This window comes from Ictalurus furcatus, chromosome 19 (genome assembly GCF_023375685.1).
Source record: "Ictalurus furcatus strain D&B chromosome 19, Billie_1.0, whole genome shotgun sequence".
In the NCBI taxonomy this organism is placed as follows: domain Eukaryota; kingdom Metazoa; phylum Chordata; class Actinopteri; order Siluriformes; family Ictaluridae; genus Ictalurus; species Ictalurus furcatus.
The window spans coordinates 21020143-21044654 of record NC_071273.1 but is presented as its reverse complement, the minus strand read 5'-3'; the positions used below and the strand labels follow the sequence as shown (position 1 = coordinate 21044654).

Sequence of the window (24512 nt, the reverse complement as noted above, 5' to 3'; positions counted from 1 at the left end):
GCAGGAATACGATGTGTTTTCCCGCCCTCTTTTGATTGACAGGATATAATCGGCCCTGATCATCGGATGTTTTTAAGCGTGAAAAATGACCTTTATTGGCCGATACATCGGTGCACCTCTAGTAAATACCTTAAAAGCTGGAAAGTATTTTCCGTCCAGGACGGATAAAAATTAAAATGATGAACAGAATCTCATTCTTAACAACAACAATAAATGCTGAAATATGAAATGTGATGATGTGAAGTCACAAGTGTACAAGTTTGCTGCACATGATTCTGCGTGTAGCTTCGTTATTGATGTACTGAGTGTGTAATCAGTGTGTGTGTGTGTGTGTGTGTGTGTGTGTGTGTGTGTGTGTGTGTTGCAGGAGTATAGTGCAGTGCGAGGAAAAGCTGACCATCAGCGCCTCTTGGGCTAAAGACGAGGACATCAGCCGCCTGCTGCAGTCTCTACCCAACTGGGCCAACATGACTCAACCCAGACAGCTGCGCCAGAAAAGAGAGGACGAGGAGGACTTTACACGGTGAGAACACACACACACACACACACACACACACACACACCTGTGGATCATTGTACTGTTTAGTGTGTCATAAATGAGAATGTATGTATAGTGTGTGTATGAATCAAATCCTTGGAGGAAAAACTATATCCTTCTGTGTATATATATCTGTCTGTATAAATAAGCTACACATCCTAGTATCTGTTTAAATGTTTTCTGCATGACCCACAATGCCATCTGAGATTTAACCCTGGCTTTCTCTACCTAAAGAGAGCGATGCGACTTCCTTACAAGCCGGGATATGCTGAAGGAAAGAATTTCACTCTGCTATAATGTATATGTGACAAATAGTCGTCTTCTTCTATTTCTTCTTCTTCTTCTTCTTCTTCTTCTATTTCTTCTTCTTCTTCTATTTCTCCTTCTTCTTCTATTTCTTCTTCTTCTTCTACTATTTCTCCTTCTTCTATTTCTCCTTCTTCTTCTTCTATTTCTTCTTCTATTTCTCCTTCTTCTTCTATTTCTTCTTCTTCTTCTTCTTCTTCTTCTATTATTCCCCCATTTCTTCTTCTTCTTCTATTTCTATTATTTCTTCTATTTCTTCTTCTTTTTCTACTTCTTCTACTATTTCTTCTTCTTTTTCTATTTCTTCTTCGATTTCTTCTTCTTCTGTTTCTTCCTGTTCTTTCTTCTCCTTCTTGTTCTTCTTCTTGTTGTTCTTCTTCTTGTCTGTCCAGCTCTTTCCCTTCCTCATCTGTACATGCTGCTGAAACAGATCAGCTTCCAAAGCTTCAACTTCGCACTCGTCATCTCCTAGATCGCTACCCAGCCGAGCCGAGCGTCTGTCGTAACTTGTACGGCTGCACTGCATTCTGGGGCTTTGAGTCCAAAGTTTGCACGAATATCTCCACTATGTCTGCGTTTAAACGTATAGAGTGAGAGTATAGAATATTTCAGGGTGTAGTTTCCTTTAACTACAGCTTGATGAAGTGTGATTACAGGCTCTCTTGCTTGCAGCTTCTACTGTATTTCAGGTATTATATAGTATAGAAATTTTTATCATTGCTTAAATCAATGCATAGTCCCCTATGAAATTATTGAACAGTGAGGCCAATGCATTTGTTTGTGCTGGACACTGAAGGCATTTAGGTTTGAGATCAAAAGATGGATATGAGACGGGAGTTTAGGACTTCAGCTTTTATTTCCTGGTGTTTATATCTAGATGTAAGGGGGGGGGGGGTCTTCAGGAGGTGAAATGCTGCTCATTTGGGTTAAGGTCTGGTGATTGACTTGTCCAGTCTAAAACCTTCCACTTTTCCCCCTGATGAAGTCGTTTATTGAGTTGCCAGTGTGTTTTGGATTGTTGTCTTACAGCACGATGAAGCTCCTACTGATTAATTAGGATGCATTTCTCTGTAAACTGTCAGACGAAATGTTCCTGTAAACGTCTGAATTCATTCTGCTGCTACCATCATGAGTTCCATCATCAATAAAGATTAGTGAGAATGTTCCAGAAGCAGCCATGCAACCCCACGCCATGACACTACCTCCACCATGCTTCACAGATGAGCTCGTATGTTTTGGATCATGAGCAGATCCTTTCTTTCTCCACACTTTGGCCTTTCCATCACTTTGCTAGAGGTTCATCTTGGTCCGAGAGCTTTTGTGGATCATCTCTGTATTTCTTTGCGAATTCCAATCCGACTTTCCAGAGTCGTACTTCTGATGAGTGGTTTGCATCTTGTAGCACGACCTCTATATTTCTGCTCCTGAAGCTATTTATTGTTTAACAGGATACGCCTGGGTAACAAGAAACACCGGTCAGTCAGTCACGTGTTCCAATATATTTGTTTTCCTAAAAATGTATAAATATAAACACCAGGAAATACAAGCTGCAGTTCTAAACTCTCTTCTCATATCCAGCTTTTGATCTCAAACCCAATTGTCTTCGGTGTACCTTGCCGTTCCAATAGTATCAGAGTGGACTGTATGTCTCGCCTGCTGTCTCTGTAATCACCGGCACCGAGGGAAGCAGGTTTGCCTTTTTGTAGCTCATTTGTTCTCCACGTAACGAGAATCTTGACTGTACTGTTTACGCAAACAGATTTTCTTGGCTATTAACTACACCGTAGCGTCGCGCTGCCTGCCGTGTCACTCTAGTAAACTTCACTGCCCAGCAGCGAAGCCACCCAAGTCCACTTTAAGTTAAACTTAAGTTAAACAACTTACCAAGGCCACAGAGTAAAATATACATGAGGGGGAAACAGTGCTGTGCATACAGCGCAAGGTGCTCGAGCAACATATTGCATATTTCAATAATAAGCTCCTGAGATGTAAATCTATTCAAATACAGTAGCAACTCCTCTATTTGCATAAACATATGCAGCCCACACAGGTGACATAAACTGTGGCGAGGTGACAGTCAGGCAGATTTCTGCATTTTTCAAACAGGATATAATGGAAAACTGTGTGAATTTGCATAATGAGTGCCTCTGCTGTCTACACGGAGTTGTTATTATGAGAGGCTGAAAAGGTTCGTCTTGTCCGCTTTAAACTCCATCACGAGACAAGGCAATACTCAAACACATCTTTCCTTCACTTCTTTGTTGCTTTGCCATAATTGCAGTGCTGGAATTCTCTTGACATGTGAGCGTTACTGTTCCTGGAGTGTGTGTGTATATATACAGTACGCACTTTAATCACAGAGTTTCAATTACGTATCAGATAGGATTTATACTGGAGTGGCACTTTGATATACATCTTTTCCCTCTTTCAGTGCTTACAGTACGCCCGTAATCTCCTGTTTAACACACGCGCCGTATTGTCATGGATTCGGTACCACGTTTTTAAATCCAAGGTGTTAGAATAAGCATTAAAGCGCACCTATTATGGATTTGAAACGTTCCTAATTTTGTTTTAAAGGTCTCATACAATAGATTTACACGCATCCGAGGTCAAAAACACTTCAACGCGCTCATAATTTAAACTGCAGCGTTACCTTTTTTCCCCCCAGTGTCACAAACGACTCGTTAAATGATGCGTTCTAAAGGATTCGTTCTAAACTCCTCCTTTCAGAGAGAATGCTCTGCTCTGATTGGTCAGACGTCCCAGTCTGTCGTGATTGTTCTACCGCTGTCAGCGAGCGGCCGATGAAGAACAGAGGCGGGGTTTTTTGTTACAAACCTACGTAGGTTAGTACAGGAAGTGAGTCTGGAATCACTGACGACTCGATTCAGCTGTTCAGAATCGATTCCTTCTTTTGCGAGTCATTAACTCCGTTTGTCGTGCACTTTGATTTTTGAAACTTTGCAGACTTTTTACATTCACAAACAGCTACGTATATAACACACTACATGTGGGGTAATATTTGAAAAACCATAATAGATGCACTTTGAGGATGCACACATGAGCCATAACATTTAAACCACCTGACTAATATTGTGTAGGTCCTCCTTGTGCCACCAAAACAGCTCTGATACTAAGTATATACTAAGTATGGACTCCACAAGACCTCTGAGGGTGTGCTGTGGTATCTGGCACTAAGACGTTAGCATCAGATCCTTTAAGTCCTGTAAGTTGTAAGATCGGACCTAAATGGATCAGACTTGTCAAAGATGCTTATACTTTCCCATTTTTCCTGCTTCCAACACGTCAACTTTGAAAACTGATCATTTGCTGCTTAATATATCCCAGCCCTTGGTTTTAATATTATGACTTATTTGTGTCTCTTAGAGTCTTTTATCTGTAGATTTATCCCGATTTAGTCTAGCATGGCCATGTGATATTAAAGTGATGAAATCATAACGTGTATGCAAGGTTGACTTTGTCATGCTCTCGGAGTTTGCGAGAAATCCTGATCCTACAGAAGCATGAGGTGTAAATCTCAAATATAGGCGGATATATAAATATATATAGGACCCAGGCTTAGATGGTTTAGTCTCCAACCCGTACCTACACTCAATAAAGCGCTAATTTAGAGTCACTGAGATTTTGCCAGTTACTATGTCGTTAAATACAGAGCTGTGGGTCTTTGGTGGAACATTCGTATAATATTTAATTGCCCTTCTGCACCTTTTATTGTCTTGTCCCTGGCACTAATGGAGATTAAACTGTAATAAAGCAGAAAGTGCTCAAAAACGTCCACCGTCAGTATACACTGGCATCTGTGAGATGTCTCTGTGAGAAATCTCCCGGTGCATACAGAGAGGGGCATCGGGTCTGTTTTTCAATCAAAATTGCTTTAGACGTGCGTTCTCCTTCTGCAGGCCTGAAAGCGTAAGCGCGGTAATTGAACTGACCGTGTGGACAACAACAAACCGTCTCAGCTGTTGATGCTAAACACAGAGAGAGCGGGCAGAAGGGCTTTATTATTTAAACCCTTGTGACGGTTTCATCAGGGAAAAAACCAGACCAAGGCAGCGTTACTCAAAGCCATAAAGACCTCATTAATAAAGCTTCATTTAATACACATGGATTGTTTTATTTACAGAGAAATGACTGCCTTCTCCTTTTTAAAAGCTCTCGTCATGTTGTTTTATGTAAAAACCAAGGCCACAGTCCGTCTGATCTTCTTTCCCCCTGCGTTTAGCTCGTGCAGTGTCTTCCTTGACAAACTTTGTGCTTTGTCTATTTGACATGCTCCATTTAAGAAGGTGAAACCAGCCATCTTGTGTTTAAAGGAGCGTGAGATTGTTATCACAGTGTCTCCTCTCCCTTTCTTCTCTCCTCTCGTCTTTTACTGTCTCCTCTCCACTCTCCACTCCTGTCCTCTTCTGTTTCCTTTACTCTCTCTTCTCTTCTGTTTCCTTTCCTTTACTCTGCCCTTTTCTGTTTCCTTTATTTCCATTACTGTTTCCTGTTATCTCTCCACTCACCTGTGTCCACTCTTGTCTCATGTACTTTGTCTTCACCTCTCCTTTTCCATTTACTGCTTCTTCTCCTTTTTTCTTTCCACTCACCTGTCATCTTGTTTCCTTGACTGTTTCCTCTGCTCTCCTGTTTGCTTTAGTATTTCCTTTACTGTTTCTTTTACACTTTCGTTTTTTCCTGTCACTGTTTCTCTTTTACCGTCTCCTTTACTTTACTGCTGCCATTAGGTTTTTGGTTTCTCCTCCTCTCATCTTGCGTCCTCTACTCTCCTGTTTTTTTTTGTTTTTTTTTTATCATTTAGTGTGTTTTCCTTTTTCTCTTTTTCCCTTTTCTTTCCTCCGATGTTGTTTCCTCTCCTCACCATTCATCATCTCCTTTCCTCATCATTCATTTCCTTTCCTCTTCACTCCGTTCATTTCATCTGCCCTGATGTTTCCTCTCCTTTTGTTCAAGTCTTTCCCCTTATTTTCTCTCTTTCCTTTTCTTCTTTTTTTCATGTCTCTTCTCTCCTTTCCTGTTTTGGTTCCTCTCCTTTCCTCTTTCTCTGGTTTCCGTTCTTCACCTTTTTCTTCTCGTCTGTGTGTGGTGTTTTTTTTTTGGTCCTGTCTTGGTTCTTCTTCTCACCTGTTTCTTATTATCTCATTTCCTTCCCTGCGCTCTTCTTTCATCTCTTCTCTTCTGTTTACTGTGTTTGAGATCACTAACGGTCCCTATCGAGATCCCTAACTTCAGACCTCACTTGATTTGGGGTGTTGGATGTACAGATGATACGAGAGGTAGAGGGAAAGCGTCTCTAATCAACATGTTTCTCTCTCTCTCTCTCTCTCTCTCTCTCTCTCTCTCTCTCTCTCTCTCTCAGGGCGGCGTTTGCTAAGGAGTCCGAGGTGCTGACGGGGAACCTGGGAGACAAGCTGATTCCTCAGAACGAGATTCTTCGGGATGTCAGTGACCTGAAGGCTCTGGCTAACCTGCAAGAGAGCATGGAGTGGCTGGCTGTTTGCCTCAAAGGCTTCTTCTCCAGCCTGCCCCCAAGCTCCAGTAAGTGTGTGTGTGTGTGTGTGTGTGTGGGTGGGGTGGGGGGGGGGATTATAATGTTGATGGTCGTCTGTACAGTAATTACTATACTCCACGTTGCACATTTCCTCTCAGAGATCACTCTGCTTCGACTTACATCACTGTGGCTTTCTACTGTCCCTGAAAATAGTAAATTAACTTTTTTTTTTTTTTTTTTTTTAAATCTATTGTTATTTTCTCTCTTTTTTTAGGATGGGGTGGGGGCAAACAGTGCTCCAGAGAGCCATGCTCCAGAAGTAGATAAAAATTCAATAAGAGCAGCGTGGAGGACGTGGCATAATTATCATTAATTCTGCGCACTGCCAGTAATGGAGTGTTTTATCATGGCGGGACAGCCTCAGTATTGTTCATTATTTAGTGTTTGCCGAGCTGATGGGACCGTCGGCGACGGGAAAAACCCTTATCTTTCCCCTTCTAAAGCCCCCTTCCACACCCCTCCCACCCAGCCGCACTCCTTACCCAAATTGGATTTTATATTACAGAGCCAGTCAGGTATGAACAAGTCATTTTCTCGCCTCCTTGTCTTGCAGCTTCATACACGCTCGCCAGTGTAATGTGGGCGAGATTAAGGAGCTTCTCCATGCTCACTTTGGAGTGCAGCGAATGGGGAAAGACTTCTTTTCCTCTCAGGTGACCTTGAAGGAGCGAAAGATGGAATGAAACACGGGAGAGATAGGCAGAGAGCAGCTCTCATCGAGGAGAGATATTATTGGACCACCCGAGTGGCGGCATTCGGTCACCTGTAGCCTGCTCAGCTGCCTGTGTGTCTTTTTGTTCAGTAAGAAAGGCAATTTTACTGCCGAGTGTTTTTGATGTTCATTCTTGGAAGAAAAGCCACTTCTTCTCCATGACATCTCTCACATTCAGAGCTGTTCTTACAGACAAAGATTTGTTCCTTACGCATGAACTTGTTGAATGGAAAAGGCACAGTTCAATTAAATTTTTTTAACCAAAATATGCATATGAATCTACATGAAATAGCCTATACTACTGAAATAGAGGGACATAGAGCAGTATAGTTAGGACAGCAGGATGTAAACCTCAAGCTTCCACAGGATACGATACGATATGACTCCATTCATAAGAAAACGATTCAGTCTGCTAGGATACGGTATGACTCAATTCGTAAGAAAATTATTCAGTCTGTTACGATACGATATGACTCGATTCATAAGAAAACTATTCAATCTGCTACGATATGACTCGAGTCGTAAGAAAACAATTCAATGTGCTACGATACAATATGACTTGATTAGTAAGAAAACGATTCAATCTGCTACAATATGACTCGATTCGTAAGAAAACGATTCAGTCTGCTACGATACAATTTGACTCGATTCGTAAGAAAACGATTCAATCTGCTACAGTATGACTCGAGTCGTAAGAAAACTATTCAATCTGCTACGATATGACTTGATTCGTAAGAAAACGATTCAATCTGCTACGATACAATATGACTTGATTCGTAAGAAAACGATTCAGTCTGGTATGATATGACTCGATTCGTAAGAAAACGATTCAATCTGATACGATATGACTCGATTCGTAAGAAAACGATTCAATCTGCTACGATATGACTCGATTCGTAAGAAAACGATTCAGTCTGCTACGATACAATATGACTCAATTTGTAAGAAAACGATTCAATCTGCTACGATACAATATGACTCAATTCGTAAGAAAACGATTCAGTCTGCTACAATATGACTCGATTCGTAAGAAAACGATTCAGTCTGCTACGATATGACTCGATTCGTAAGAAAACTATTCAATCTGCTATGATACGATATGACTCGATTCATAAGAAAATGATTCAATCTGCCACGATACAATATAACTTGTTTCATAAGAAAACGATTCAGCCTGCTACGATACGATATGACTTGATTCATAAGAAAACGATTCAATCTGCTACGATACGATATGACGTGATTCATAAGAAAACGATTCAGTCTGCTACGATACGATATGACTCGATTCATAAGGCAACGAGCAATATTTGATTGTATCGTTGAATCTGTTAAAATATGATATCTGGAGGTATTAGGTGCTGTCTGGGTTCTCGGGGGTGGTCGTGGCGGCGGTCGTGGCGGCCATCGTGGTGGCGGTCGTGAAACAGAAACATATAAACACAGGATACAGATTTTAATTATGTGAATTTGTCCCTAATGAGCGACGCGGAGGCGAAGGTGGCGAGGAAAAACTCCATGTGATGACATGACTCAAAAGGGCAGCCATCCTCATCTGGTTCATAAATCAATGATTCCATGTGTAACAAAATCACCGTATCTGCTACACTATGATACAGTTCGATTCGGCTTCGGGATCAATATTTCTGTTTTGGAAGTATATAAATGATGGAAATAAGAATGATCTATAACTTCTGTAAAGAGCCTTTAGGGCTACTTCACTTAAAATGCTAATAACGTTGACTGTGAATGACATTTAGAAGTCGAGTTAACATCACGGAGACGAGTTAATGCTAGCTTTTGTGTGTGAGTGTGAGAGAGAGAGAGAGACAGAGAGACACCACCAGGCTTTTTTTTCTTTCTTTCCCCTCCCTGTTCGCAGACTTTAATGGTCCTGAGCCTTAGCGGTGCACCTTAATTAAGACTAGCTCGTGTTTTGTATGCGTCTCTGGAGACCCGTTTTATAAGAGTAAACAAATGCAGCGCGCTGCAGCTCTGTAGCCTTTAGTGCTGTGTAAAGAAATTGGAGGTCAAGTAATGTGCATCTTGTACTGCCTTCAGTGCTATATTAAGATAATATATGCACACACAAACACACACACACACACACACACACAAAGAGATGCACACTGTCTTAACCTTAAATGATTGCCTCACTCACTTTTCTTTTTCTTTTCTTCCTTCCTGGTCGCCCCGAGGGCCGAGTCGCTGAGCTGTAGCCATGGAGGCACAGAGCAAAGGTCAGAGGTCATGAGCCAGCAGTGCTGTGCTCTCCTTATGCAGATGTTAGTGCTGTTACTGTAGATGAATAATCAACACTCTCAGATGAGCTCATGCATAATTCATGAGTCTCTCTCTCTCTCCGTGTCTCGGTCTCTTGCTTTCTTTCGCTCTTGCTGTGGGATTAGCACCAGTTCAGGCTGCAGAGGTCAGAATTATTTTATGTTTGAAGGAACTTTTTGCTGATTTCATGACATAAGAAGAGTTAAAGCCTTGTCTTTAGTTCTTTAGGGGCTTAGCGCTTCTTAAAGCACTCTGGCTAGTCCCCAAGCCCCCCGGACTCTGTGCCGTTTAACCGGAGTGTTCAGTACGTTTGGAGTGTGAGTCCAGGAGTGGACCAGAGAACTGATCCCTGGTTCTTTTGAAAATGGTGCGAACCCTGGTGTGGTCCACAAGCTAAACGCATGCCGGGTAACGTGATTGTTTCATCTCGTCACATTACTTTCTGTTTCGAGTTTCCTGATGGTCGGGAGAGGGTTATCATGCTCAGTGAAGGAGGTGGAACACCTTATTGATACAACCCCCTCTTGTGATATCTTCACCGCTGCCCTGTGGAGGTTTTTTGTTGATGTCACTGACTTGTTTTGGGGGTTTTGCTTCACAGATCTCACAATGTTTCTGTCATCAGCTGCTGTTGTTTCCTTGGCCGATCCATTCGGTGTCTGCCGTTCAATACACCAGTGTCTTCTTTCTTTTTCAAGAGATTCCAAATTATTGCATTGGCTCTGTCCAGTGTTTGTGATCCGTCTTTTCTCAGCTTCAGAATGGCTTACTTTTCTCCCATAGACAGCTCTTTAGTCTTCATGTTGGCTTATCCTTTTTAACAACAAATGCAGTATTCACAGGTGAAACTGTAAGCGAAAACCAAGAGTAGATGTTCAGAGCTATTTATTGTTTAAACAATCGGTCTAACAGGACACACCTGGGTAACAAGGTAACCAACCCCCGAACACCAGTCCTGAATGCAGACTTTGTATAAGTGTGAAAAAGTTTCTCTGTATGAAAAGCCTTCAAGCAGCCCGAACACCCCTCCCCCCTTGTCTAACGTTCAGGACGCGAGTCTGTCTGAGTGCCAAAGCAGCAGTGGAAGTAATTAGTGCTTTAAGATTAAGATAAACTCTAAGACGAGTGATTGGTACTCCTCCAACATGTAACACTTGCTATAAACAAGCACAAAATATATATATATATATTTCGAAGTTTCAGTGCCGACTTTCAGTTAAACGGATCCTCATCGTCATTTCGGAAGGCAGAGAGATATTTATAATCGGGTTATATCGCATCATGGAGAATTTCAGAAAGCACTCGTCACTTCTTTAACACTCTGCTGCTCTCTTTACGAGGGTCTTCCTTCCCACAGATGGCACAGACAGACGCTCCGGCAGGATACGATTTCAAAACAAATGAATAAACTCCTAACACAGACAAAAAAAATAAAAACGTTTTTTTTTTTTTTTTTTTTTTAAGTGAGGTACAAAAAAAGCATTGAACTCAAAGGAGAGGGAAAAAGAGTGACTCTCACTGTACGTGTACGTGCCAGTCTGGAGGGAGACGGCGGTGCGTTCGCTGCTCCAAATTGGCGGCTCCATGCGGCGCAGGCTTGAGCGCATCATCAAAGTGGGCTGGTCTTTGAGGGAGGAAAAAGGGGTGCTTCCATTGCTCTGTGATCTCCCAGCAGGAGGCACACACGCACACACACACACACTCGCGCAAATAGGGTTTCAACAGAGCGAATATGTCCACACACACGTGTGTTATCACACATGACTGTATATGATGATGATGGATCAGAGAATGCTTTTCATGCCAAGATTTGAGATACAAGCGGCTTGCTAGCCAAACACACACACACACACACGTGAAACTGCAGCTTAATGCACGTGTTCACACTTCCAAACTTAAACCATGTAACCCACATTTCAGGGTTAATTGCAGATTGCTTTTGCATCCAATTAGTTGTTTTTTTTTTTGCTTAAGACGGCGTGTACGTGGCTGCAGTCCAGAACTGTGAACTATAATAACCAGAACAGACATGGCCGTCTTCACTATGCTTATCTCTGTAAAAAAAAAAAAAAAAAATTAAATTTAAATTCTGCTTTCTCAATCTAATTACAGTTTATTTCGGTCCTGTATAAACATGCGCACGTTTTATTCTTCGGTTTTAAATCAGAAAGATATCTCTTAGTATTACTTACATCAGGGCATAAAATGAGTACATTTTCATCCGAACCGATTTCGACTCTGAAAATCTTGCCTAGTTTATATTACAACCCCAATTCCAAAAAAGTCGGGACGCTGTGTAAAATGTAGATAAAAACCGAACGCGATGATTTGCAAATCTCGTGAATCCATATGTTATTCGCAGTAGAACATAGAAAACGTATCAGATGTTTAAACTGAGGAAAGTGTACCATTTTAAGGAAAAAATAGGGTCATTTTGAATTTGATGTTGATGGCCGCAGCACATCTCAAGAAAGTTGGGACGGGGGCAACGAAAAGCTGGAAAATTACCCATCAGTAAACAGAAACAGCTGGAGGAACATTTCGCAGCTAAGTAGGTTGCAAAATTAAATCATTGCGTTGTTTTTATTTACATTTTACACAGCGTCCCAACTTTTTTGGAATCGGGGTTGTGTATATATGTTTTTTTTATTTTAGTTTATTTTGTAGAATTGCTTTTCTCTGCGTCTCCAACTCACAGCGTGACCGCCGCCCACTAGTCATTAATATTCACGAGCAGACCTCCGATACTGATTTTCTATAGCAGCGGCTCTGACAGTGGTGCAAATACAAATCACAGGGTTATGTTAATGCTCTTCTTCTAATAGGTTATCGTTTCTATAGTAACGGTGTTTTGTTTAACGTTTCTGGAAGGAGTCTCCAGTGTCAGAGGTAAAGCTGTACCATTAAACTGTAAGTTGAAGTCTGCTCTCTGTGGGTTTTTCAGCAACATGGCGAACTGCGCTGTAGAACCCCGGCGTGTGAGGGCGTGGAGGAGGACTCTGGGGACAGGCCAAATGTTACCTGAGCTCCGGGTTCGCGTTTATTCAGCGTTCACTCTCTCTTACGGGTTACACTGAAAGCACAAAGATATGTAAATCAGTAGACTGACTGTAATGAGATACAGGTGAGAATCATCACACGTTACTTGCCGGTTCGACCCTCCTCCTCTCCGTCCACAGCCGACGCTCGACCACGCCCACGCTGCCACGTGCATTTTGTTTGTTTGTTTCTATCTTATTAACTTCAACAACGAGGAAAAGAAAAGCGGCTAATGATGGAAGGAATGTTTAGCTGCTGTAATGTAATTGGGAAAAAGAGCTACTAACTCGTTTCATTTGATTAAGTAAGGGATGATCCACGGCTAGGTGTGCATTACCCAATTTTAATGCACGGCGTGGAGGAAAAGAACCTGCGTTAAAGTGGCGTACTGCACGCCTAGCCGTGGATTATCCCGCGTATACCGCGGCAGCGATGAGTTAAAGCCGTCATTGATGTTTGCAGCGCAAAACGTGACTGAAAGGATAGAAATAGTGCTCAGTTATTTTATATACGCGTCTTTAGATCTATAATTCTGCCCGCTCTAAATCATACACAGAGATGAAGTAGTGCGATTGGATGACATTTATTTGAATGAATGATAGTAAATAGTTATTAGAGAGAGAGAGAGAGAGAGAGAGAGAGAGAGAGAGAGAGAGACCGTGCGTGTGTGAGTTACCTGCGTCTGTGCCGCGTCTCTACTAATAATGAAGCTGTGAGTGTAACTGTATGTTACTATGGTTACAGCTGTGTATAGACAGCGCATTCATTTAGATCGGCGATTAAACTGACTGAACTACCTGTGCGTGATACAGTTTGAACGCACGCCTTCCAGCCAATCAGAATCGGGTATTCGGACAGACCATGGTATAAATGTAAATATAACTGGACAAAAAGTATGACACGATGTCATTTGGATGAAATGTTGTAATAATGAGCAAATTGCTGTGGTGGAAGAGGAATAAAACACTACAGTTTTTAAAAATTGTATCATTTAGTCGTTTAGTCGCGTGATTAATCCCTCCCTCTAATTAGAGAGGTGTGTATATAAAGTTTATTTGTGTGTGTGTGTGTGTGTGTAGATGAAGCCAGCGATTTTGAGATGCAAGTAAAAATAGGGAGCTTTTATCACATCTAAACCGAAGCTAGAGATATTGATTATTGTTTTATTTATTTATTTATTTATTTTTACAATGTTTCTTTACTGCATATTAGAGTATAGATTATGAAGTATTCAGCGTTAATGCTCACAGGAACGGGTTTGTGTATGTAAATATAATACGGTTATTGAAAAGCGTTCGTTAATGAAAAGCTCGACAGGACGTTGATCTTTTTTTTTTCCCGCCCGTTACGGCCTGAGCGTCGACAAAAACAAAAGGATGCTGTAGCGGGGTTAATGGCGGACTCTCATAAAGCCTGCTGTCTGTTCAGTTCCCACATGAGCCAAGGATGAGCGATATATGTAATCACACAGACACCCATACGATATTTGCTTTTCATCACTCGTGTTTTTAATCCCGCGCGTCAAATAGAGCCTTATCTGTCTTCAGTTTGCTTTAAGAGGAGCTCCTTAATTAACTTAGCGAAGGAGCAAACACGCAAAGTCGAACGTCTGCGCGCGTCTGTAGTGATGAGAAACCCGGCAAGACATTTCTTATGGAAAATGAATAGTTGTAATCGTATCAAAATTACTATCAGTACTGCTGGGAAAACGCCACACACACACACACACACACACACACACACACACACACACACACACACACACTCCTGCTGTGATTTCTGTTCGGACCCACCCACAATATTTTCTAACTATCTCAGCATGTTTGATATTTATATATCGAGGCAATTAAACAACTTAAAACAATGTTTTTAATTGTGATTAAATTGAAAGAAAACCTTTTTTTTATTTACTTTTTATTTATTTATTTTTTTATTATTAAGTAGCTTGTGCCAGGTGGGCTCTTTTATCAAGTTTAAACGGTTAAGGAGCTGCAAAGCGTTCGTTTAACAAACACATCAGAGAAGAAGAAAGGATTTGGTAAAACTGTAATGGCATAATATGGAATTTTCATTCCAGATGTAAGGTCAAGGTCACAGCAAGGTCAAATCTTTCTGCAGTAGGTTGTTTCTGTATTCAGTCGTATACTTGAACGGTGCATTAGGTAAGATTTATGGGGAAAGAAAAAAAAAGGTCTATAATGGTTAAGGGTTTGGAGTTGAATATGATTTTAATTATTCATCCATCCATCCATCTTCTACCGCTTACTCCTTCTTCAGGGTCGCGGGGGAACCTGGAGCCTATCCCAGGGAGCATCGGGCACAAGGCGGGGTACACCCTGGACAGGGTGCCAATCCATCGCAGGGCACACTCACACACCCATTCATACACTACGGACACTTTAGACACGCCAATCAGCCTACCGTGCATGTGTTTGGACTGGGGGAGGAAACCGGAGTACCCGGAGGAAACCCCCGCAGCACGGAGAACATGTAAACTCCACACACACAGGGCCACGGTGGGAACCCCCAACCCCAATCGAACCCCCAACCCTGGAGGTGTGAGGCGAACGTGCTAACCACTAATCCACCGTACGCGATTTTAATTATTATTTTTAACAATTTTTACTCATGTACACAAAGCCCCACCCTCAAAACGTACGGTTGTTCAGGTGTGTTTAACTAGAAGACTGATGAGAGGCTCGTCAAAGTACAAACAATGTTTCGAAAGTTTCGTACTACACGTTTTCTGAGACAATGGCTTAAACGATTTTCTACACGATTTTCTACTAAGAGATGGAAAATATTGACAGTTGTAACTTTAAGGATTTTTCTGGCGTACAAATTAGTAACAAGAAGGAGCAGACTCGTCCGCACATCTCATGTTCAGAAAGAGTTCACACGGCTGTCGCGTTCGACTCCGTTGCGAGTCCTCTTCGAGCTGTGACGATCTGCACCCCGCGGCTCAGAAAGCGCTCTTTCACCCGTTCGCTCTGCCACTGTGGAAAGATTTGGTTTCGGATTTATTCAGATTTAAATAACAACAAATACGAGTGCATGCGGAATTCATTCGGCATTTAAAATAATCTGACCCGCACACACCTGTACACTTTATATGAAGTGATATCAAAGTGTTAACATTCAATTCAAATAAAAACTTTAAAACCAGCGGAGTCTTGTGCAGTATACTGAAGAATTGGTTTAATTTACCATCTGCTTTGCAGTTTGTTGTTGTTGCTGTTGTTGTTGTTGTTGCTGCTGTTGTTGTTGTTGCTGTTGTTAAACGTATATCTAATAAATGTGCTATGGATGGTGTGTGTGAGACCTTCAAAAGATAGGAGAGACGCTGCGAATAGGTTCAGCAGGTCAAGGCCCATCACCATGCTTTCTGTCTCATTGATCTTCTACTACACACACACACACACACACACACACACACACACATCTATTAGTAGTCACTCTGCATCCGAGTGCATCCCTGTGACTCATTGACTAAAATGGCGCTTAGGTGAGCTGTGTTGCCAAAGTCTCTCTGCCTCTGATCTTCTGTGGTGTAATTTATGGCCGTCTATTCACACACACACACACACACACACACACACACACTCGCACTTTGTGGTGCAGAATGCCCCGTTATCCACCCCTGTCTGGCACTTTTCTAAAAAGAAAAGGGATCAATTTCTGAAATGTATGCAGTATTTTGAAGCCTAGAGTCTGAGAGAATTTGTGTGTGTGTGTGTGTGTGTAGGTGCGTCCCCAGGCTCGGACACACAGGCGAGCAGCGAGAGCGCTCGCAATCGGGAGCACATCCTGCAGACTCTTTCAGACCTTGCCAGATCTTTCCAGGACATCGCTGACCGCTGCCTGCTCGTGCTGCACCTGGAGGTCAGGTAGGTTCAACCTTCAGGGATCAGCCAGTCACATCACGTCACGTCACGTCAGCAACACCAACATCTTGGAACCAGGTTCTAGGTTGACTTCAACTGAATTTAGTTTGTTAATTAAGGATTTTTTCCTAAAAGTTGAGCACGGTGTGCCGCATTAAGACATAAGGCTTGTCCAAAACAATAAAGAAGCTTAAAAAAAAAGAATATATACTCACCGTCCATTTTTATTAGGAACACCTGTACACCTGCTCATTCATGCAGATCATGTGGCAGCAGCACAATGCGTAACGTCCTGCAGGTACAGGTCAAGAGCTTCAGTTAATGTTCACATCAAACATCAGAATGAAGAAAACGTGTGATCTCTGTGACGTTAACCGTGGCGTGGTTGGTGGTACCAGATGGGCTGTATTGAGTGTTTCAGAAACTGCTTGGCTGGCAGAAGTGGAACCTGATCCTGAACCTGGTCTTCTGCTGTTGTAGCTCATTCATCTCAAGTGTTGATGTTTTGTACATTCTGAGATGCTCTTCTGCTCAGCACGGTTGTAAAGAGTGATTGAGCGACTATAGACTTCCTGGCAGCTCAGACCAGAGTCTGGCCGTTTTCCTCTGACCTCTCTTATCGACAAGGCCTTTCCACCCACAGACCTGTCACTCCCTCGGTGCTTTTTGTTTTTTTGCACCATTCTGTGTAAACTCTAGAGAACGTTTTGCGTGAAAATCCCGGAAGATCAGAGGTTTCCGAGCTACTCGAACCAGCCCATCTGGTACCAACAACCATCCATGCCACGGTTAAAGTCACAGAGAGATCTGCATGATTTTATGCATTGTGCTGCTGCCACGTGATTGGCTGATTGGAACTGCATAAATGTACAGGTGTTCCTATTAAAGTGGACGGTGAGTGCATTTCTAGCTTCTAGTGTTTTTCTCTTTGCGCTTGCCTCGTGTCACTAAGAGAAAACTCCATCCCGAAACGCGTTAAATATGTTTATACTGTATTGAAATGTTTGTGATTTGTGTGTTTAGCGATTCTGAACCGAATTCTTTCTTTCTTTCTTTCTTTCTTTGATGCGATATTTTCATCGTTTCTGTGAGGAGCTAGCGGTTGGGTGTCGCGCTGATGCTAGCGCAGTTGCGATGGCATTTTAAAAAGGGGAAATGATTTCCAAGATCTCACGCATGAGTGATAAAGGTCAATTTTCACCGTTAGCTCCTACAAAACAAAACAAAACAGAACGGCAAGAGCTTCTTTTCTCGCCGGACATTTTCCAGCGACGTTCATCGCCGTACTAATGACGGATACGGTGCAGAAGTAGCGGAGATGTTCATGCAGAACATCAAAGTCGAGCGGCGGTGTTAGCGTGACCGTTTGATCAGTTTGAGCAGAGCGTACAGAAGATACAGAGGTGAGAGGGCTGGTCAGGCTTAAAAGATCTCATTCCATAGAAGAAGCACAGGCTCCTCAATCAGGAGGGCATTCTGGGTGATGAAGGAAACCACCGGATTTCTAGAAACATGCTCTATTGTACTGGTAAAATCGCTGTACGCGTAAAATCAAATTGAATAATGCTAACCGAACCCCTGCTAGCTTTTGCATTAAAAAAAAAAAAAAAAAGAGAATAAACGTTCCTTTTGTTGCACGTTTACACCCAACTCTGTTTACCCCCTTCTTCCCAGTCCTGATAATGATTAGCTTACGTGCTTCTCTTTGATGGTTCGGAAACAATAACTCCCTGCTCTCGTGTCACACGTTATTGACTTTTCCTATCAAGCAAATTTCCCTTGACGGTGCTCGGGAGTAAATTAAGCCAGGGGAGGAGAAGATGGAGGCTTCATGGTTTGGTGGCAGGATGGCGGCACTCATAGCTTTTTAATGGCGCCGGAAACTCGGGGTGTTTTTACGCAAGGCCGATGAAGGTGTAGCCCAGAGACGGTCATTACGGACGAATCTTTATCTCGGTCAGGACAGCACAAGTCGAGCGGGAAAAGCGCGCGCTCTCATCTTCACGGTTGTTTTGTTGGAGATTAAATATGAATAAGTTTGAAAAAAAAGAAACGTAACAAACACTATATTTGTAGGCAGGAAGGGATGAAGCAACATCCTCCTCTGTCCTACGTATCCCATAATCCTGTGCAGCATGGCGGAAAACTGCGATGTGTACACACGAAATGTTTTGGCCATTGCCTTGATATCTTGCTGTGATGTCTCGTCCTGTAAGAGAAACGGTTCGAGAATATGTAACGCGTAGACGTTCTGCTTTATCTGCTCGGGCGGGACTCGTGTCCCGAAAAGTCACGTCGGTTGTACGTTCGTCAGTGGATGTGCGTGGACGTCTCTTCCAGTCTTTTTGAATTTGGTGATAAGCGTCGCGTGCGATGTGCTCGACGTGCTTCCTGTTTAAGTCCGTCGCGACCGTGCGACAGCTTCCCGATCCATCCACGAGAACGAGAACTTCAATACGTTCTTCTTACGGCGTTCTTAAAGACTGTCTGAACAAAAAAAATGATATGTATGTACTTTTTGGAAGACTCCCTATGTATGGAGACTTTTGGGACCGTCTTGTATTACATGTGCAGTACAGAATATATTTATTAACATGGCAACTAATGAGCGTAACGATTCTGCGTCTCTGTCTGAAGGGTGCACTGCTTCCACTATCTCATCCCCCTGGCTAAGCAAGGCAACTACGCCATCGTGGCCAACGCCGCCAGCATGGACTACGACCCCCTGGTGGTCAAGCTGAATAAGGACATCAGCGCCATCGAGGAGGTGATGGGAGCCGCGCTGCAGCAGCACAAGTTCCAGTACATCTTCGAGGGTGAGTGTGTGTGTGTGTGTGTTTGTGTGCGTGTGCATTTTATGTTTCTTTGACTGAAGCTGCGATAGTAATCGTCCACGGGCTAATAAGCTCGTAATGTAGGGAGTAAATTGCAGGTTATTATGGGCAGATTGTATATGACAGCTTGAAGAGCGTCTGTAAAAGAGTGTGCTGTAAAAACAAAATGATAGCCGGCACCTAAGAATTGATTTTTTAGACGTGACGAGTTTTATACCGAACGGTTTCGTGCTCGTGGAGCGCCCTTTACGCATTTTGTATTCTTACAACCTGGAAGTAAAACGGACTTAATTGGGATTATATGCACAAAATAGCCCGTTATATATTGCTGTGATTGCACAAATGTTCATCCATGCTGTTGTGAAGCCTTTTAGATTATTATTTAAAGCATTTAATTTAACATTACAGTACAGTATCTCACTCGGAAATGTGCAATGCAATTTCCAGTACAAACGGCACATGAGCCGATCGACATGTGAATCTGGAATGACTGACAGTTATATGTTCGTGAGCGCTCTGATATTATCCGGCACTCGGCAGAAGCCCCGCCCCTTTCCTCCATCTCACATTAGTAAGTTTATGGCAGGTTCTCTCTTCTCGACTCGATTCTCTAGATAAAACTACACGCCGATGCAGCGTCCTCGCTTTCCGTCGCTGTAGATGGACAATGTAAACGAGAAATGAGAACGTATATATGGTTAGCTCGTTTGCCTCGCACCTCCGGCGTTGGGGGTTCGAATCCGGCCTCCGGAGTTTGCATGTTCTCCCGGTGCTGCGAGGGTTTCCTCCGGGTACTCTGGTTTCCTCCGCCAGTCCAAAGACATGCATGGTAGGCGGATTGGCATGTCCAAAATGTCTGTAGTTTGGAGTTGGTAGGGTTGGCACCCTGTCCAGGGTGTCCCCCACCTCGTGCCCCGTGGGATAGACTCCAGGCCCCATTCAGGACGGATGGATAGATGAGTATCTAGTTAACGTCAGTCGAATATATTTATTAAGGATGGCACGGAAAATTCTAGGCCCTTCTTTTTTTTTTGTCTGAAAGAAGGAAAAAAATAAAAGGAAGAAAAACAGATTGAATAGTTTTACAACGAGGTGTCGAGTTTACAAATACAGTTTACAAATAGACAGTGGTTTCAAAATCTGCTTTAGTTCATTACTTTCTTATTAACTACTGTACGTAACATCTGTTTCCCCACAATATAAAGAAAAGAAAGTAAACATTCCACAGCTTGTTACAGAGAGCTCTCCGTCACGGTTTCTTCGTGTGCTTTTACCCCAAAATACAAGAAAATCCAGCTTAATAACCGAAGATCAGCATACACGTCGCAGTTTGTAGCCAGGAAGGAAGGAAGGCTAGCGTGTGGTGATGTTCCCTCTCTCGCTGTGCTCTGCTGTACAGGTCTGGGCCACCTGATCTCCTGCATCCTGATCAACGGAGCTCAATACTTCAAGCGCATCAGCGAGTCTGGAATTAAGAAGATGTGCAGGAACATATTTGTGCTCCAGCAGAACCTCACCAACATCACCATGTCGCGCGAGGCCGATCTGGACTTTGCTAGGTAACGCCACACTTTACTGATTATCTGATCTTTCAGTTCCGCACACATTTCTTCCTCTGTCCTGCGAGCAAGACACACACTACGTACATATACTACATCATCGCGCATTATACCACAGCCCTGTTAAATACTCAATTCTGATTGGTCAGAAGGTGCTGATTAATTGTCTGTAACGTCAGCTGCAAGCGCCGGTTTATGTTATTGCGCTCGTTTTAATACGGTATTGTTTCCATAGTAACAGTTTGGTGTTTGCTGTAAGGAGACAGTTATTTAATTTTGGTAAAGCTATAACCGAGGAGTTTTTTCGTGTGTGTGTGTTTTCTCAGTTCCATGATATTATTAACATCGACAGGTTAAGAAACAAGAGAGGCTGGTGAGGGAACGACTGTTTATAGCTGCTATAACGTAAGTGATAACAGGAAGCTTCGGGAAGGGAACTGTAACTCATTACGTCTAGGCGTTGCTGATTGTTTTCCTAGAACAGCAGGTCACGAAGTGTTTTACCGTGTTTATGATAAAACACATGAAAGCATTAGAGTCAGAACAGTGTTGTGTAGCGATAGTTCTCTCTCTCTCTCTCTCTCTCTCTCTCTCTTGCTCTCCGTCTCTCTCTCTCTTGCTCTCTGTCTCTCTCTCTCTTGCTCACTCTCTCCCTCTTGCTCACTCTCTTTCTCTGTCTCTCTCTCTCTCTCTCTGTCTCTCTTGCTCTCTCTCTCTCTGTCTCTCTCTCTGTCTCTCTCTCTTTCTCTCTCTTGCTCGCTCTCTTTCTCTGTCTCTCTTGCTCTCTCTCTCTGTCTCTCTCTCTTTCTCTGTCTCTCTTGCTCTCTCTCTCTGTCTCTCTCTCTTTCTGTCTCTCTCTCTTTCTGTCTCTCTCTCTTTCTGTCTCTCTCTCTTGCTCTCTCTCTCTCTGTCTCTCTCTCTCTCTGTCTCTCTCTCTTTCTGTCTCTCTCTCTCTCTCTCTGTCTCTCTTGCTCTCTCTCTCTCTGTCTCTCTCTCTGTCTCTCTCTCTTTCTCTCTCTTGCTCGCTCTCTTTCTCTGTCTCTCTTGCTCTCTCTCTCTGTCTCTCTCTCTTTCTCTGTCTCTCTTGCTCTCTCTCTCTGTCTCTCTCTCTCTCTGTCTCTCTCTCTCTCTGTCTCTCTCTCTTTCTGTCTCTCTCTCTCTTTCTCTGTCTCTCTTTCTCTATCTCTGTCTGTCTGTCTGTCTGTCTGTCTCTTTGTCTCGCTCGCTCTCTCCCCCCCCCTCTCTTTCTCTATCTCTGTCTGTCTCTCTCTCCCCCTCTCTCTCCCTCTCTCTCTCTCCCACTCTCTCTCTCTCTCTCTCTCTCTCTCTCTCTCTCTCTCTCTCTCTCTGCAGTGTTTACACACAGCTGGCATCTGTGTTGTTTCACCAGACACATCGCATTTCAGTTCACTACTTTAATCTATGTATTTATACGTATTCATTTATAAGCTTTTCGTTCTGTGTTTGTGCCTCGGGCTTGCATCATTTACCGGCCCGCACACACTCACTCATGCGCGCACGCACACACACACACACACACACGCACACATGCACACACACGTACATGCAAAAGCAAGAGTAAATTGGACATTAATTTGCAGCTATTACCGCCGTAATATTTGCAGATGTACAGCTGTTGTTCTGGTACATAATTAAAATATTTAAATACCACACAATACCCATACACTTGGGGGTACGGTGGCTTAGCGGTTAGCACGTACTTCCAGGGTTGGGAGTTTGTATGTTCTCCCGGTGCTTCGAGGGTTTCCTTCGGGTACCTCGGTTTCCTCCCCCAGTCCAAAGACATGCGTTGTAGGCTGATTGCCATGGCTAATCTGTCTGTAGCGTGTGTGTGTGTGTGATTGTGCCCTGTGATGGGTCAGCACCTCGTCCAGGATGTCCCCCGCCTTGTACCCGATGCTCCCTGAGGTAGACTCCAGGCTCCCCGTGACCCTGTGTAGGATAAGCGGTACGGAAAACGGATGAATGGACCTATACACTGTATCTGCCTTTATTACTCCATTTTATTTCTTTTATACTTTATTATTATAAGGGATGCATGGATTGCTTTTTTCCTTCCAGACTTTCTCTCTCTCTCTCTCTCTGTCTGTCTCATTAGCTAGCCATTTTTCACTCATAACGTGTGAACGTGAGAGTTTGTGCAGTCGGACGGTTGTAAATGGCAGATCTGTGGATGGCGGGAGGGAAGAGAGAGAAACAGAGACCCCCCCCCCTCAGGAACGAGGGAATTGTTGGCCTGGCTCCCATCTGAACTCCTGCTTTGGGCAACTGGGCCAAGGACACGGTAATAACCATCGATTGGAGCTCGCGCACAGAAAGAGTGGGAGTGTGGAGGAGCGGAGCAGTGACTCCCAGCAGCTCTGACACTCCGTGAACGCTTTGGAAACACTGACATCTATCGGTGGGGGGAGAAAAAAAAAACCCCCCAAACAAACAAAACTCTGTGTGTATGAGAGACTACAGATGATGCGTTCAGATGTCTGGTGAAAGGATGTGTGTAATGGTGTGCAAACGTTGGAGTGTGTACGACTCTGATTGTCCTGCGTGGGATTCGAGTTAATCTGTTAATCTGGTGGTAAGGATCTGATTCTTCTTAAATGGAACCCTGACTCTGAAGGCCTTAACACGCAGGAATTGCCCTCTCCTACTAAAATACGTTCATTACTTTAAAAATCCTTAATATTTAATACGTATTTTAACCCGCGGAGGCCGCCATTATGCGTCATGCGCGGTGCATGACGTAAAACGGTCGCACCTGAGCACGCAAAAGAATTAGCTACTAGCCCTGCAGCAGGAAAAGGATACACCACATTCACTGTGCTGCTTTTGTGTGTAATTTTCTAGCTCTTGTGTGATACTGGGCATGTCTGTAAATATAATCAAACCTGGAAGCATCTTGTCAGAGCGTTTTTTTTTTCTGTATATTCTCATAACGTAAAGCTCCTGTAAAATTTGCCTGAAACGCCTAGCCAAGGCGTACCCAAAGTAAAATTGAAGCTGCTATTCAACCATTTGGAGTACATGCAAGGTTTTGGTCTCTTTTGAAAGGTGGAATAAATATATTTTTTTACATAATTGGATTGTTTGGAGCTTTACCGGTGTAAATGCTGCTTGTAGCTGCTGTTGTGATTGTATCTCAAAACGTTTTGTATCAATCAAATCACTAGTATCTTCGCTTTCCAAAGATATGAGTACCCTCGTACACATAGAAGCTGTGTAGATTTGCTCATAACATGGCGACGGCGCGCCGGCCGTCGGAATTTTAACAGGATAACGTACACGACGGAGAGATGGCTGATAATCTCTAAAAATGATTGACATTAGAATACGTTTCATCACGACATGAGAGTTTAATCCATATGCTTACCTTGAACAACAAACGCTCTCGGTCGGCATAGACGCGCAGTCGCCGGACAGACATTGTGGATTTTGCCCCGCTCTCACCTCCTCAACTCTCGGATCGTCTTCATTCTGATGGACGTTTTGAGTAACGTCTTCTGTGTTAGCCTCCTCGCTTATGTTACGCTCAGGCTCAAACTGAACACGCCGAAGACGTGTTGATATCGCAGGAGAATCAAGACCGTCGCAACCGATTGACGTCACTACCCAGAATCCGTTGCGACGTTAACCGGCGGCCTAAAAGTGCAAGGATGTTTGTTTGTTTATTTTTTTAAACCGACATCTAGAGTGTTTTAGTATAGCGGATTTATATAGCGGACGTCCGCGTTAATCTAATAAGCCGTACAAGTCTTCGTAGTCGG

General features: G+C 43.1%; 1 protein-coding gene across 1 annotated transcript in view; it reads left to right on the top strand.

Moving 5' to 3' along the window:
• Positions 1-24512, top strand: part of exoc4 (exocyst complex component 4) — a 164116-nt gene that overhangs the window by 128326 nt on the left and 11278 nt on the right. Inside the window, exons 13-17 of the mRNA XM_053650543.1 lie at positions 368-523; positions 6228-6406; positions 16199-16340; positions 18975-19153; positions 20571-20730. Coding sequence (XP_053506518.1) covers positions 368-523; positions 6228-6406; positions 16199-16340; positions 18975-19153; positions 20571-20730 — 816 coding nt within the window. The remainder of the gene's footprint in view (positions 1-367; positions 524-6227; positions 6407-16198; positions 16341-18974; positions 19154-20570; positions 20731-24512) is intronic.